The sequence below is a fragment of the Natrix helvetica genome (assembly GCF_964273705.1).
Source record: "Natrix helvetica genome assembly, chromosome: 3".
Taxonomy (NCBI): domain Eukaryota; kingdom Metazoa; phylum Chordata; class Lepidosauria; order Squamata; family Natricidae; genus Natrix; species Natrix helvetica.
The window spans coordinates 156462962-156477233 of record NC_138549.1 but is presented as its reverse complement, the minus strand read 5'-3'; the positions used below and the strand labels follow the sequence as shown (position 1 = coordinate 156477233).

The 14272-nt window shown below is 41.4% G+C and overlaps 1 protein-coding gene across 4 annotated transcripts in view; it reads right to left on the bottom strand.

The window, feature by feature from the left end:
* Nucleotides 1–276: 276 nt before the first annotated feature.
* The window catches only part of LOC309389325 (uncharacterized protein), a 33910-nt gene continuing 19914 nt past the window's right edge, over nt 277–14272 (bottom strand). For 2 of the 4 annotated variants that reach the window (XR_014174931.1, XR_014174932.1), the window contains 2 exons: nt 12718–12946; nt 277–1103 (listed from right to left, as the gene is read on the bottom strand). Coding sequence is in view for 2 of the 4 variants with exons in the window: in XM_081947557.1 (XP_081803683.1) it covers nt 310–338 (29 nt within the window). In the remaining 2 variants the exon portion in view is untranslated. The remainder of the gene's footprint in view (nt 1104–12717; nt 12947–14272) is intronic. The other 2 variants (XM_081947558.1, XM_081947557.1) reach the window with 2 other exon arrangements.

Genomic DNA, 14272 nt, shown 5'->3' with positions numbered 1-14272 from the left:
ACCTATATTTCCTTTTCTGAAGCTCAGCTGATCAGCACAGCAAAGTGGATTGCTGCACCTCAGTTGTTTTCCTTGCCAGCAGTAATGCGGATGGTGAGTTTTCAGTAAACTGTGCACGCACATGGATTGTGCATCAGGCGCATGTGTGAGCAAAGCAACAGCACTTGGGTAGAACATGCACTCAGCGAACTAGTGGTTAAACCAGTAGGATCCCAACCCTGTTGGTATCCCAACCAAGAAATTGTAGAATGAAGTCAAAGAAAACAGAGGAAGAGATTTTACAGCAGATCTTCACCCCTGAGAGAGCCTTTATTTTTCTTTTGGCCATCCAATTAAAGCTATTTCACAAGGAGAAAAAAATAAAAATCTCTTATTACTTATAATAAACTCATAGTATGAATGGTAACAATACAGATTTATTAAGAAATAAAAATAGCTTCCACGTCAACTTCTGAAATAATTTAGCCATATGGTCGTTTTTAATGGCTTGCAAGCAGTACACAATCTATTACGCTCATATCTTAATTGTATAAAGAAACAACCTCCAAAAGTCAATAATTATATACACACATTTCTTTGAGCAGTGTTAAAATCTGAGACAAATGGCTCATCTGAGCTTGTTTCTTCTTAGATAAAGAGACCACTGGAGACTTTTGGCAGGATCTTGAAGTCTGAATTTATCTATGGATTTATAGATCAAACACAGAAGAAAGCAGTTCTCTTAAACACTTGAAAAAACAAGTTCTCAGTTCTCAAGATGGTTGCTTTTTTCTCTGCACAATTCAGATGGTGAAAGTCTGTAGAGATTCTCAGTCATCCAGGTCATGGTTATCCCGAAGGTGCTTTTTCAGGAGACAACTGGATTTTCTTGTTTTTTCTTTTGAAGATGTTTCACTTCTCATCCAAAGATTCTTCAGCTCTGAGAGGATAGTGGGGAATTGAAGGATTTATATTCCTTGCAGGCAGCTGGTCATTTGCATCCTTTTAGAGGGTTGGTGAAGCACTTGGAGGTTTATCTGTGTCCTCAGGATCATCTGAGTAGTACTACTGCAATTTTTTTCTCTGGAAATCCATTGCAGAGATCAACTTTTACCATTGTCGACCTTTGAATAAATGACATTACATACAACCAGTTTAGTTTTAACATGTCTGCCTTCTCTGCTGTTCAGATAAATATCAGTATGTTCCCTCCACTTCAGTAAACAGATAAAGTTAATCATTTCTCTTTGTCACTTGTCCATTGGTCCTTCCATTGCCTCTGTGCGTGTGTTGTGTCCTAGAACTAATCACCCCATCCTTCCAGAAAGAAAAACCTTGTTAGCAGTTTGTTTCTTTACTTCAATTGAACCTTAAAGAGGGAGGGGTTGGTTGTCTGTGTGTTAACTCTTCAAGGTAGTCCAACAAAAAACACAACCAGGCATATTAGCATTGTCATAATTGTAAGTTTAGCAATAGCACTAAGACTTATACACCACTTTACAGTGCTTTTACAGCCCTCTCTAAGCCATTTACAGAATCAGCATATTGCCTCCAACAATCTGGGTCCTCACTTTACCCACCTTGGGAGGATGGAAGGCTGAGTCAACCTTGAGCTGGTGAGGCAGCTAACAATCAGCTGAAGTAGCCTGCAATACTGCACTCTAACCACTGCGCCGCCTTGGCTCATGAACAGAATCTTGCAAGACTAAAAGTATTTCTCCCCTCTTTTCCTTTTATTCTCCAATAACTAGGGAGGATGCCTTCTCACACCCTCCCTCCATATGTGAGCTGATTTATCTTTTGCATGCAAGTTGTCCTATCTGCAACTCTACCTTCTGTCTTCTAAGACAGGGGTCCCCAACCACTGGTCTCCAACCTGCAGCCAAGACATAGCCTATTGGGAACCAAGCTGTGCAAGCTGTACTTGTGCAAGCAGTGCACAGGTGTGCAAAATCATCCCCTCTCCCCCACCACCACTGCTGGTCCACAAAGTCAAAAAGATTGGGGACTGTTGTTCTAAGATAATTCTCATATATTTTAAGTGCATACACGTACATGAGAGAATATACTTCTTAAGAGTGAGAAACTAACCTGAACAATGATTATTGAAGCAGATTTGATAACTAGAACAGAAAATCATATATCTGATTTATTTGAAAGATATAGATGTAGGGATAAGCAAGGTCTAGCTTGTGGTGCGATGGCCTAGAGGTGGAGCTCTTCCCTCACAATCATAAGGTTGTGAGTTTGATCCTAAGTAGAGGCAGATATTTCACCCTCTAGGCCCGTGATGGTGAACCTGTGGCAGGCGTGCCACAGGTGGCAAGCAGAGCCATTTGTCAGGGCACGTGAGGTGTTGCCCTGTCAGCTGGCCAGCATGCACGTGCTGGCCAGCTGACTTCAGCCTTCTTTTGAGGCCATTTTTCACCCTCCGGAGGCTTCCCTGAAGACTCCAAAGCATGAAAAACCGGCCCTATGGGCAAACCGGAAGTTCAGGAACTGCCTTCCAGTTTGCTCGTAGGACCATTTTTCACCCTCCGGAGCCTTCAGGAAGCTTCCTTGGAGGCTCTGGAGGGCAAAAAATGGCACTACGGACAAACCAGAAGTCACCATTCCCAGCCTGGGGACGGTGAAAAAACCGTGGCAAAAGTGGGGGGGTCACTCATCGTACTCATGCGCGCGTGCTGGGGTGCGCATAGCATTATGGGTGTGACATGCTGGTGCATGACCCCCCCCTGTGCTCCCCCCACTTTCGGCACGGCAGCCAAAAAAGGTTTGCCATCACTGCTCTAGGCACACTGAGACTATATCTGCTGGAAAAAAAAACTCTGCATTGGCGACATGAAGGGCATCCGGCCAGTAAACACTCAGCTCCATTCAGTTGCCCTGCCTCCATCCCACAAGGGATTACGTGGTCATTAAAAGAGGATGATAAGCAAGATCCTTGCTAATTACTACAGGTAATCCTTGACTTACAACCGTCTATTTATGACATTTCTCTTTCTCCCTCTCTCTCTACACCCCCCCCCATCCCCCAGGTTATTTCTCTTATCAACTGCACATCACTTAGTTTAAAAAAATGATATATTCACCAATACTCTTCCACTCTAAAATTGAATATATGTTATTAGTGGAAGCTTGTGGCTTTGTTTTCTGCCCATATTCTACCACCTATGTCTCTAACCCCTTAATCACAGAGGGATGCCATTTTACTTGAAAACATTCTGAGAGCAATTGCTAATAGTTAACAAACAAAACATTTGTTGGGAAATTTGCATAGGACTAAACTCGGCAAAGGCGCACATGTAGAGCTGGTGGGCAGATCTTTCTAATTAATCAGTGCTATTATCCCCATCCATGTCATTATGAATAATGGCTGCTAAAGGATCCAACTCAACTTCCACAATGTCATATTGAGTTCTGATTCTGGATTTATATACGTCATTCAGTTCTGATCTCCTCCCACAGTCCCTTTTTTTCAGTATGCCTATTAGGAATCATTCTCATTAGCTTTAGTGGAATTTGTTTAGTCTTTGAACATTTTGTCCGTATTACAAAGGATTTATCATAACAGCCTAAGAACAGCTGTTCTGAATCAGACCAAAAGCCCATCTACTCCAACATTCAATGATCAACAGGATGCCAGCGAAAGTCCTATCACTGGGATAGCATCACTCATCCATCAGGTCTTTAACGATTTATTTGCCTTTATTACTAGAAATAAAGACAATTTTTTTCCTTTGTGGTGTTTTTCCTACCTGCTCTCATTCAATTTAGTGGCATTCTTTCAAAAGAGAATAAAACTTTAGAGAGATTTTCATGAGTAGAGCATGGCAATGAGATGGCCAAGAAATATATTTGGCTGGACATATTTCTGGAATTCACTGGACAAGTAAAACTTGTCACTGGGCAATTTTCTCTTCAGGAATTTTGGTTTGGTTCTGCAACCCAACAAGGCAGACACAGACTTCAGAGGATAATCAGAACTGCAGAAAAAAACAATTACTGCCAACCTGCCTTCCATTGAGGACCTGTACATTGCACAGGTCAAAAAGAGGGCTGTGAAAATATTTACAGACCTCTCGCATCCTGGACATAAATTGTTTCAACTCTTACTCTCAAAACGATGCTCTAGAGCACTGCACGCCAAGACAACTCGAGAACGCCATCACTCTGCTAAACAAATAATTCCCTCACTGCTGTCAAATTATTCACTAAGGCTGCATTACTATTAGTCTTCTCATCATTCCTATCACCCACCTCGTCCCACTTATGACTGCAGGAATGTAACTTTGTTGCTTGTATCCTTTATACATTTATATTGATATGGATTGTTTCCTGTTTGCTTATTTGTGCCCTATGGCTATCATTAAGTGTTGTACCTTATGATTCTTGATGAATGCATCTTGTCTTTTTACGTACACTGAGAGCATATGCACCAAAGACAAATTCCTTGTGTGTCCAATCACGCTTGGTCAATAAAGAATTCTATTCCATTCCATTCTGTTCTGTTCCATTCCGTTCTGTTCCATACCGTTCTATTCTATTCTATTCATTTTCAGTTTCCCTGTTTTCTCACCCAGGAAACAGAGAAAGTTTTCCCATGGATCCTTTAGGATGAAATTGCTCTTGTAACTGTTAGAGGAGTAGTCTTAGCCTTAAGAAAACATTACATTATTTTTTCTCTGGCTGGAAACATCAAGAGAAACAATCCATCCAATGTCTTTTGAATCTGGATGAGAATTTCTTACTAAGTGCATGGCTTCCATGTGATATAGCTTTTCTGAATCAACTTTTGAGGGCATATTTTCTGGCTTTGGTATTGTACATAAGTCAAAATGCTTTCCTAGCAAAACAGATGGCACGGCCTTCCACCCACAAATTCCATTTGCCCCATGGGGTCCTTTTCTAGCTGTGGGGGGGGGGAGACTATAATTGACGTTATAAAAAGTAAAGATGCTTTGCATCTCTGAGGTCAATTTCTTAATTTTTATTAAGTTGATTTTTTAAACAATTAAAAATTCATATAAGGGAGGAAGTCAAAGGGCACTAAAGACAGTAGTTTGCAGAAACATCTATTCACAGGGATGGACAGCAGTGCGTCTCCTCCTGTTCCTGCTCCATCTCCTGCTCCTTTTCCTCTTTCTGCTCCTCGTCCTCCTCCTTTTCCTCCTGCTCCTCTACCTCCTGCTCCTCCTCTTCCTCCAGCTCCTCCTTTTCCTGCTCCTCTTTCTCCTCCTTTTCCTCTTCCAGCTCCTCCTTCCCCTCATTTTCCTCCTCCTCCTCCTCCTCCTTTTCCTTCTCTTCTTCATCCTCCTCCTTCTACTCCTCCTCCTACTATCCTGCTACTCCTCCTCTTTTTCCTCTTCTTCTTCATCCTCCTCCTCCATCAGTCCTCTGCGGTAGACTAGATTTGAACACCAAAACTATCAATATTAAAAATTAATTTCATTATAGGGTTACAGTAATAGAATCTTGTGACTCTGAAGTTGCCTCCCTGCCTTTAAAGCAATTTAGGGAGGGTCAAGTTTGGGATATTTTCTCTGATTACAATCTGTTTTGGGCCCAGATTTCTTTTATCTGACCGTTTGTTTTGCCGTGGCTCTTCCTCCAATTCCTCGGAGTTATTCCTGCAGCCCATTACATTTTCTTCCTCCACACTGTGTTAGATTCACCAGCTAATAATGGATTCATAAAGTGTTGACTTCAATACTTGCCTTGGCCAAGGAACAATATATGTCCCTCATTTTTCCTCCACCTCTTTTCAGGGAAAAACAGCTCAACAAATTGATCCCCGATGGTTATTTAGTCTCTTGAATTCTATTAACATCTGACAACCAAATTGCCAAGAGGTTGCTTTCTAAAACACTTGTCAGAGATGCAATACATTTCAATGCATTTCTCCAACATTTGCTTTACCGCTTAACCTCTTATTAAGCTGCAGCAGATAGGAACAGACGGAGTATTTTGATGGGTAACCTGTCCCTTTTGCCACTGAAGGATGCCTGGATGTTTATGGACTTCCCCCACCACCACCACTTATTGAACAAAGTTTTGTTTTTAATGGCACTGAGGAGAAATACAGCCATTCTTCCTATCCCAAAGCTTACAATTACACAGCTGTGGAGTTTTTTTTTTTTTAAATCACCCATGTACTTTAATGACACCTCTGCCTTCCCACCACTTTGTGTGCGATATGTTATTTTAAAAGCTGTATGCCTGCTGGGCTTAGAACTTAATAACGGTGAGAGGCTGGCAAGGGTGTCAGAGAGGACAGCAGGAATTCTGCATAGTACTGACAAAAATTAGGCAAGCTTGCCAGGGACTTCCCCCCTCCTTAATTCCCTTTGCTTCTTGGTAGAAATTCTAATTTTCAAAAGATGGAACTGCAGGGGACCCATGAATCACACATGCTTTGCTACACCTAACAACTCTGTGTAAGGGGCCTGTTTAATTAAGCTCCAGAGCAGTATTGTCACTAGCTTAGTTCCATTGTATGCTTTGTTCTGCCTTTCAGGATGAAGAAAATGCCTGGTTCTTTGGCTTCCTTTGGTTGGAGCAGAAAATGTTATATATACTAATCTATAAAAAATGCAATGGCTCCCTAGGACACACCATCTACCGGAAAAAAACATACACCAATTGCTACTTAAATGCACAATCCCATGACCACCCTACACAGATCAACTCTGTAGCCAAGACCCTCATCTCCAGAAGCAAACGCCTAGCCGACAAAGACCACCTGAAAACTGAATTATACATTCTCACAAACGTATTCATCTCCAACGGATTCCAAAGAAAAACAATTACCAACCTAATCCAAAGGGAGACTCCTCCCCAAAACCAAGACACAGAACAGGACAATGGCATCGCCCTCCTCGCTTACATCAAAGGCACCACAGATAAAATCAGCAAAATTCTCCACAAACACAATATCAAGACAGCCTTCAACACTGACCAAAAAATGCACAACATCTTAAGAAATCCCAAAGACAAAATCCAGCTAGAAAACCAAGGAGTCTATGAAATACAATGCAAAATCTGCCCTGCAACATACATAGGACAAACGAACAGGAGAATAAATGCACACATCGCAGAACACAATAATGCAGTAAGAAAAAAAAGAAAAAACTTCCTCCCTTTTCCAGCACCTTAAAGCTACAGGACATGAAATTAATTTTGAAGGAACCAAATTAATCTCCAAAAACTGAACACTTCAACAAGAGAATAATTATGAAAACTATCGAAATAGAGAAACACCCCAACATGAATAAATGTGATGATACCTCCCGCTTACCAGACATCTGAAACCAGCCCTAGTCAACAAACGAGCACCACCCACCACCCAGGCCATTACAACACGAAACAATAATAGACACACAGCCAGCACCAATCAGCACCAATCTACCAATCATGATACAACCACACAACCAATCATTCCACTTACTGAAACAAAGCCAGCACTCCACACACCCCCACCAAGACTTATAGAAAGACAGCAACTCCGATCACACTTTAAGCTCAAAACCCAACCTGAAGATGGCGAGTGAGACCTTGCTGAAACGTTGCCAAGACAATCTCAATCTTACACAGGAAAAGACACGAATACAGGCTAAGAACTCACTAACATTCTATGCACCACAATGGTCAACTAAGTCAAAGCAGGACCAGAAAGTGGTGGACCCAGATGTTCTCTGGAGTCATTTCCCAGCAACTACTATTTAAAGTATGGTTCCCATCCAATGAAGGAAAACCAGGGGTGAAATCCTCCCAGTTTGGCTGAACCAGTAGGGATGATTGCCCTTGGTTCTGTGAACTGATAGTAAAAACAAAAAAAAAGCTTCCAAAAAAAGTGAACTGACAGGGAAAAAATGCTTTAAAAAGCAGGGGGTAAAGCTAGGCCAAAAATGGGGGGTAGAAGGTGCTGAGAAAGGAAGGAAGGAAGGAAGGAAGGAAGGAAGGAAGGAAGGAAGGAAGGAAGGAAGGAAGGAGAGGGAGAGAGGGAGGGAGGGAAAAAGGAGAGGGAGGAAGGACCACAAGCCTGGCACTAGATGCAGCTTCAGAGGATACATTGAAAGAGCACAGCAATCCAGGGCTGGAAGGGACCTGAAGGTCACCTAGTCCAACCCCCTGCTCCAGCAGGACATTATTAATGTGAATTTCTGTCTTTTGACCCCCCCCCCAGTCATATAACTACATAGCCACACCCACAGAACTGATAGGAAATTTTTTTAGATTTCACCACTGAGGAAAACCTATTGCTTTTCTTTGGCAGCGTTGCTTTTATTTTTAGGAAGATTTCTTAACATTTAACTGGCATCTCTCTTTAATTCAACAGTGTCCAATCTTGGCAACTTTAAGACATGTAGACTTCAGTTCCCATGCTGGCTGGAGAATTCTGGAAATTGAAGCCTGCAAGTCTTAAAGTTGCAAAGGTTGGACACCCCTGCTTTAATTATTTTGTTACATTATACATTACGGAAATGTTGTTGGGTCATACTGGGGTAGAAGTTTGATAAACATATAAATACATGTCTGCACAAGGGACAATATCTGCTTCTCAGGACTTAAATTGCTAGTCCTGCTTTTTGGCTCTTCTTCCTGAGAGACTTATTATCTGAAGGTAATAAAAATGCTTTTGCCATCACTGGCTGCTTTCCCTGCGGACGGGCACAGGGAAATATTGCTGTTAAATTGTTTTCGGTAATTGAGCATCACGACTCGAAATCCACCTTTATGGAAGGGCTTCATCAAAACATTGCGATGCTTTGCCCAATTATGCAAGGTATCTTTTTTAGAAACAATTTTCAACACTTGTTCTGAGATTAACGAGGTAAGCGTTACTGCAACATGCATTTTGAGCATCTGAATAATTAACTCAAAGGTAGTTTGTACTAAATTCAGGGATCTTAATCCCAAGTAAGAACATATTGCACCATAGCTCTCCCTTGAGTAAAAAGGAATGGATCAGCGTAATAGTCTTATCATCAGGCAAATGGGCCATCTGGCTCAATAATATCTAAACTGCCCCGCCTTAACTTGGTGCCCTTCAGAAGCAAATCCATATCCCCAGCTTCTTTTTATTCACAGTCCAAGCTGTATCCTCTGCCCTTGATGTTTCTGTGCAAATACACTTTACTTATTGGGAAGAAAAGCATTTTGTATGTTGTTAAGTAAGTAAGCTCCCTGTTAGGAAAGAGAGTGTGCAGAGAAGCGTAATGAGAGTGGTAGGCAAGAACACGCACAAACCAGCATACAGGGACACTGAATAGTATAAAATATAGTAGTTTACTATGTGGAAATATAGAGGTATTCAGAGTCCAGTTAACAGTCCAAGTCATACACGGTTCAGTCATTCAGTTATCAAATAGTCAGTCTAGCACACAAAACAGCTAACAGTAGCAAACCACAGTACCTCACAATACACCGATCAACTTCTAACAAACAGAGAGCTAACAGTCATTCTGGCTGCCTCTTATGGTTGCTTGAGGTAACAAACCAACTACATCCCTTTAGCATTTAAAGTAACAGATACATTTGTTACAATCATAGCTTATATACATTGCCAAGCCAAGCCTACGGTTATATCCCTAACATATGTGGGTACATAAAGGTAAAGGGTTCCCTTGTCCAGTCATGTCCAACTCTAAAGGTCAGTGCTCATCTCTGTCTCTTAGCTGAGGGAGCCAGCATTGTCCAACAACATTTCTAGGTTCATGTGGCTCGTATGTCTATCTGTCAAGGGACAAGGGGCGATGTTTCCTTCCCACTGATGTGGTACCTATTTATCTACTTGAGTTGACATGCTTTCGAACTGCTAGGTGGGCAGGAGCTGAAGCAAGTAATGAGAGCTCACTTTGCTACACAGCACTCAGGTCTTGAACCTGTGCTCAGCATCTTTAACCACTGAGCCATTGTGCCCCCACCATAGCACGTTAGTGCTTTGGTAATGCCTCAAGTTGCTAAACTCATTGCCTTCCAATCCAGCTTCTCAGAATATATATCCAACATATTAATTTAATAAATAAGGAGAGAAGATACATCCTTGTCTCCCTCCTTTACCAACCTGGAGTCAGTATTTTACCATGCTCTGTCTGTACTCTGATGTCCTGGCTTTCACATAGGCTTTGCATAAGGTCAATATGACATTCTGGGATTCCTATTGTTTTAAGCCTGTTCTACTGCTTTACCCAATCAAAGCCCTTTCTATATTCAGTGAAACACACCAACTTCTTTTTGATATTCCTAAATGGTCGCGTTTTCTGTGCCAGCACTGCTGATTTCAGGCCAACAAGATAGCAAGTTGGATACTTGCCGCTATCCAGAAATAGGCGTACGCAGGCAAAACTTTGAGAAGCAGAGAGTCCTTTCAAGCTATATCAACTGCAATGTAGTCAAGGCTTGGCATGGATCAAGACCAGGGATTTTGCAAGCAACAAATCCAAGGGAGAAGACGAGAGACACAGTGAGGTGGAATCCAGAGTTCCAGAGCTGTGCTTTAAAGATACAGTGGCAGAGCACTAATAGACCAGACAGAAAGATAAACATGACTAATCTATCCCAATGTTTTCTCTCAGGGAATGATCCCAATAAATAAGCCAAGCTGAGCCATGACCCCATTAAAGATCTGGAACACCTTACAGATTAGAGCCTGCTGGCCTGTTTTCTGGCCGGTCTATTAGTGCTCTGCCACTGTACCTTTAAAGCACAGCTCTGCTAAGGGCTGGGTGGCTGGACTTCAGAGCCCGAGGGCATGTCGGAGGGTGCAGGCAGGGTGTCCTCCTGAGGCCCTGCAGATCCACCTCAGTCATTGCTGGAATTCAACATTGCTGGAATTACTTCCTTCAGGATCATCATCCCTGGCTCCATGTCTGCACATTCTTTTGCTCATGGACAGATGCCTGCAATCAGATAACCACTTGTAGCAGGCAATCAAATATGTCAGAGCTCTGCACGTTTTCCTTTTCCTACCATCATCTTTGCATCAGATGAAAGTGCTTTGTGGCATGTTTTGTCTGTGCTTTGCTTCCCCATTGAAGAGACTAGATTCCCATCTGCCTCCAGAAAGAGGTCCACGAAGAACTTTGGATGAGATCCAATGAGTTATGTTAACTTTCCATGGGTAACAGATTGTAACATATTGCCAGTGCAATGCAAAATAGTGTAGCAGAGTTCAGTATGTGGCAGATGGATGGAGGGTCTTTGTTCAAAGGCAGTTTCCCTGATGCAGAAAGAAAAATGATATCATGAAAAACAGATTGTGTATTGGAAACAATTAAACTTAGATGGATTCGTAACTGGCTGACCAACCGCACTCAACATGCAGTCCTCAATGGAACTGCATCTACATAGAGGGAGGTATGCAGTGGAGTACCCCAAGGCTCTGTTTTGGGCCCAGTACTCTTCAACATCTTCATCAATGATTTGGATGAGGGAATAAATGGGGAACTCATCAAATTTGTAGATGACACCAAGCTGGCAGGAATAGCCAACACTCCAGAAGATAGGCTAAAAATACAGAAGGATCTTGACAAACTTAAACATTGGGCACTCTCTAATAAAATGAAATTCAATGGTGAAAAGAGTAAGGTTCTACATTTAGGCAACAAAAATGAAATGCACAGGTACAGTATAGGTGGCACCTTGCTCAACAGTAGTAACTGTGAAAGGGATCTTGGAGTCCTAGTAGACAACCATTTAAATATGAGCCAGCAGTGTGCAGCAGCTGCCAAAAAAGCCAACACAGTTCTAGGCTGCATCAACAGAGGGATAGAATCAAGATCATGTGAAGTGTTAATACCACTTTATAATGCCTTGGTAAGGCCACACTTGGAATACTACATTCAGTTTTGGTCACCACAATGTAGAAAAGATGTGGAGATTCTAGAAAGAGTGCAGAGAAGAGCAACAAAGATGATTAGGGGACTGGAGATTAAAACATATGAAGAACGGTTGCAGGAACTGGGTATGTCTAGTTTAAGAGAAAGAAGGACTAGGGGAGACATGATAGCAGTGTTCCAATATCTCAGGGGTTGCCACAAAGAAGAGGGAGTCAAACTATTTTCCAAAGCACCTGAGGGTAGAACAAGAAGCAATGGGTGGTAACTAATCAAGGAGAGAAGCAACTTAGAACTGAGGAGAAATTTCCTGACAGTTAGAACAATTAATCAGTGGAACAGCTTGCCTCCAGAAGTTGTGAATGCCCCAACACTGAAAGTCTTTAAAAAGATGTTGAATAGCCATTTGTCTGAAATGTTTTTTTGCCTAGGCAGGAGGTTGGACTAGAAGACCTCCAAGGTCCCTTCCGACTCTGCTACTGTATTGTATTGTATTGAATATCTGTCTTACTGATATTAACAATGCTGGTGATTCTGAAATTCTGCATATGAGAAGACTTTGTTCCTTTTGGAAACAGAAAAAAAAAAGATTTACTATGTTTTCCAAGTCATCTTAGATTCTCCTGCAACATAATTAGCAGCAAAGCTTAGCCTGCCTATCCAAAAACTAAGGCAGTCTCACTTACTGTATAGTGTATACCTTCACAATCTGCCGGTATGTTCATGGATTTTTAAATTATAAGCAGATGTCTCATGTTTGTTTCTTAATTGTTTCTTTGCTTGGTGAACTGGAACACTCTTGATGCTTCAACAATCAGCAGTAATTAGGAGAGGATAAGGGCAGAGAGTAAATACCAATAATTATATTTCATAGATCTTTGATGCATCCATGACTAATTACCTTTTAAAAGGATTGGGATGAAACCGCTATCATAAAAACAAAGGAAGCATAAATGGCTCTCCAGCTTCAAATAGGGAGAAAAGCTAGCTGATAAGTAATTTCCGTCTTCGCTATATTGTCTGAAGAATTCTGGAGTTGCTTCTGCTGTTTCGTTTTCTTCTTCTTTAATGGTCACATCATAGAGTCTAATACTCTTCAGCAAAGGAACTGATGCTATGCAGGATTTCTACTGTTGGTTTAATGAGCCAGAAATTAAAGTTATTACCAATGACTTCAAATGAGCACCCTAATTAATTGATGTTGTTACCGTGATTTTAATTAATATTTAATTACTTGCCTTTCAGCGGTTTTAAAAACATATATCTAAATTTTCTACATAATAAAATCTAGGCTGCTTGCTTTCAAAATTAATCTTTGGAATTGTTTCCAAAAAATATACAAACAATGGAATAGAAAACGTCAGAAGAAGAGAAAAACAAGGGGGGAGGAGGAGGAGGAGGAGGAGGAGGAGGAGGAGGAGGAGGAGGAGGAGGAGGAGGAGGAGGAGGAGGAGGAGGAGGAGGAAAGAAGAGGAAGAGGAAGGAGGAGGAGGAAAATTACTTTTTACCTCAAGATATCTAAAAAATCTAAGAGTCAACAATGAAGAAGAGACACATAAGACTAACAAATCATGGAAATATTTTATCTGGATTGAAAAAAAATGCAGACAAAAGTGGGGAGCAATATGCTGACATTGGATCCTTCCAGGAAGTGTTGTAAAGCACTATGGGGTGATATATATGTCTCAGTGCTATTGCTATTTTTGACAAGGGTTCATCTGGGACCTTTTTGGGCAGTTTCACCTATATAGTACCTGCCAAGACTGAGCAAAGGGAAGCAATCAGAAGATTTTCGAATTCAAAAGACTGGGCCAGATTCTATTTTCTTTCTGTACTGCAGCGTTTTCCAAAAGAAAGTATCAATTTGCTTTTAACACTCTCTTGTTAAATCCTCACATAGTGGAAAGTATTGAAACATTTAGTTTTATACTATATTTATTTAAAAGCACTATGGGTAGGATTTTGTATGAGGATGAGGTATTTTACATTCAGGTCCATCCACACAATTACTTTTGGATAGCAATCTCTCAACGCAACCTATTATTGTTATGAGAATGCAACTGGAGGAAAAGTACAGGATAGGCGACCTTGAACTTCGAGAGTCAAGGTAAAGTATTTTTCATCTTGAGTTCAAACATTGGGAACTTCTTGAATAGATCCATGCTGTTTTCTGGGCAAAAATGGGTTGCTGTTTCTTTCTTCCAGGATGTTCGTCTTCACAAACTAATCTACAGTTTTGCTGAAAAGGATAAATGGACTTATTTGATTAGAGAAAACATGTTATCTATGTCCTCGGGTACTGTGGCCGGGAAGTGTTTGAGTCAGCGATAGACCTCTCTGAGCCGACACCGCTACAATCAGTTGCCTGGTCCATGCTTCAGCAGATGCTGAGGACCCACTATGCTCCCAAGCCATCCAAGCACATTCGCCGGCATGAGTTTAACATCAGAAACCAG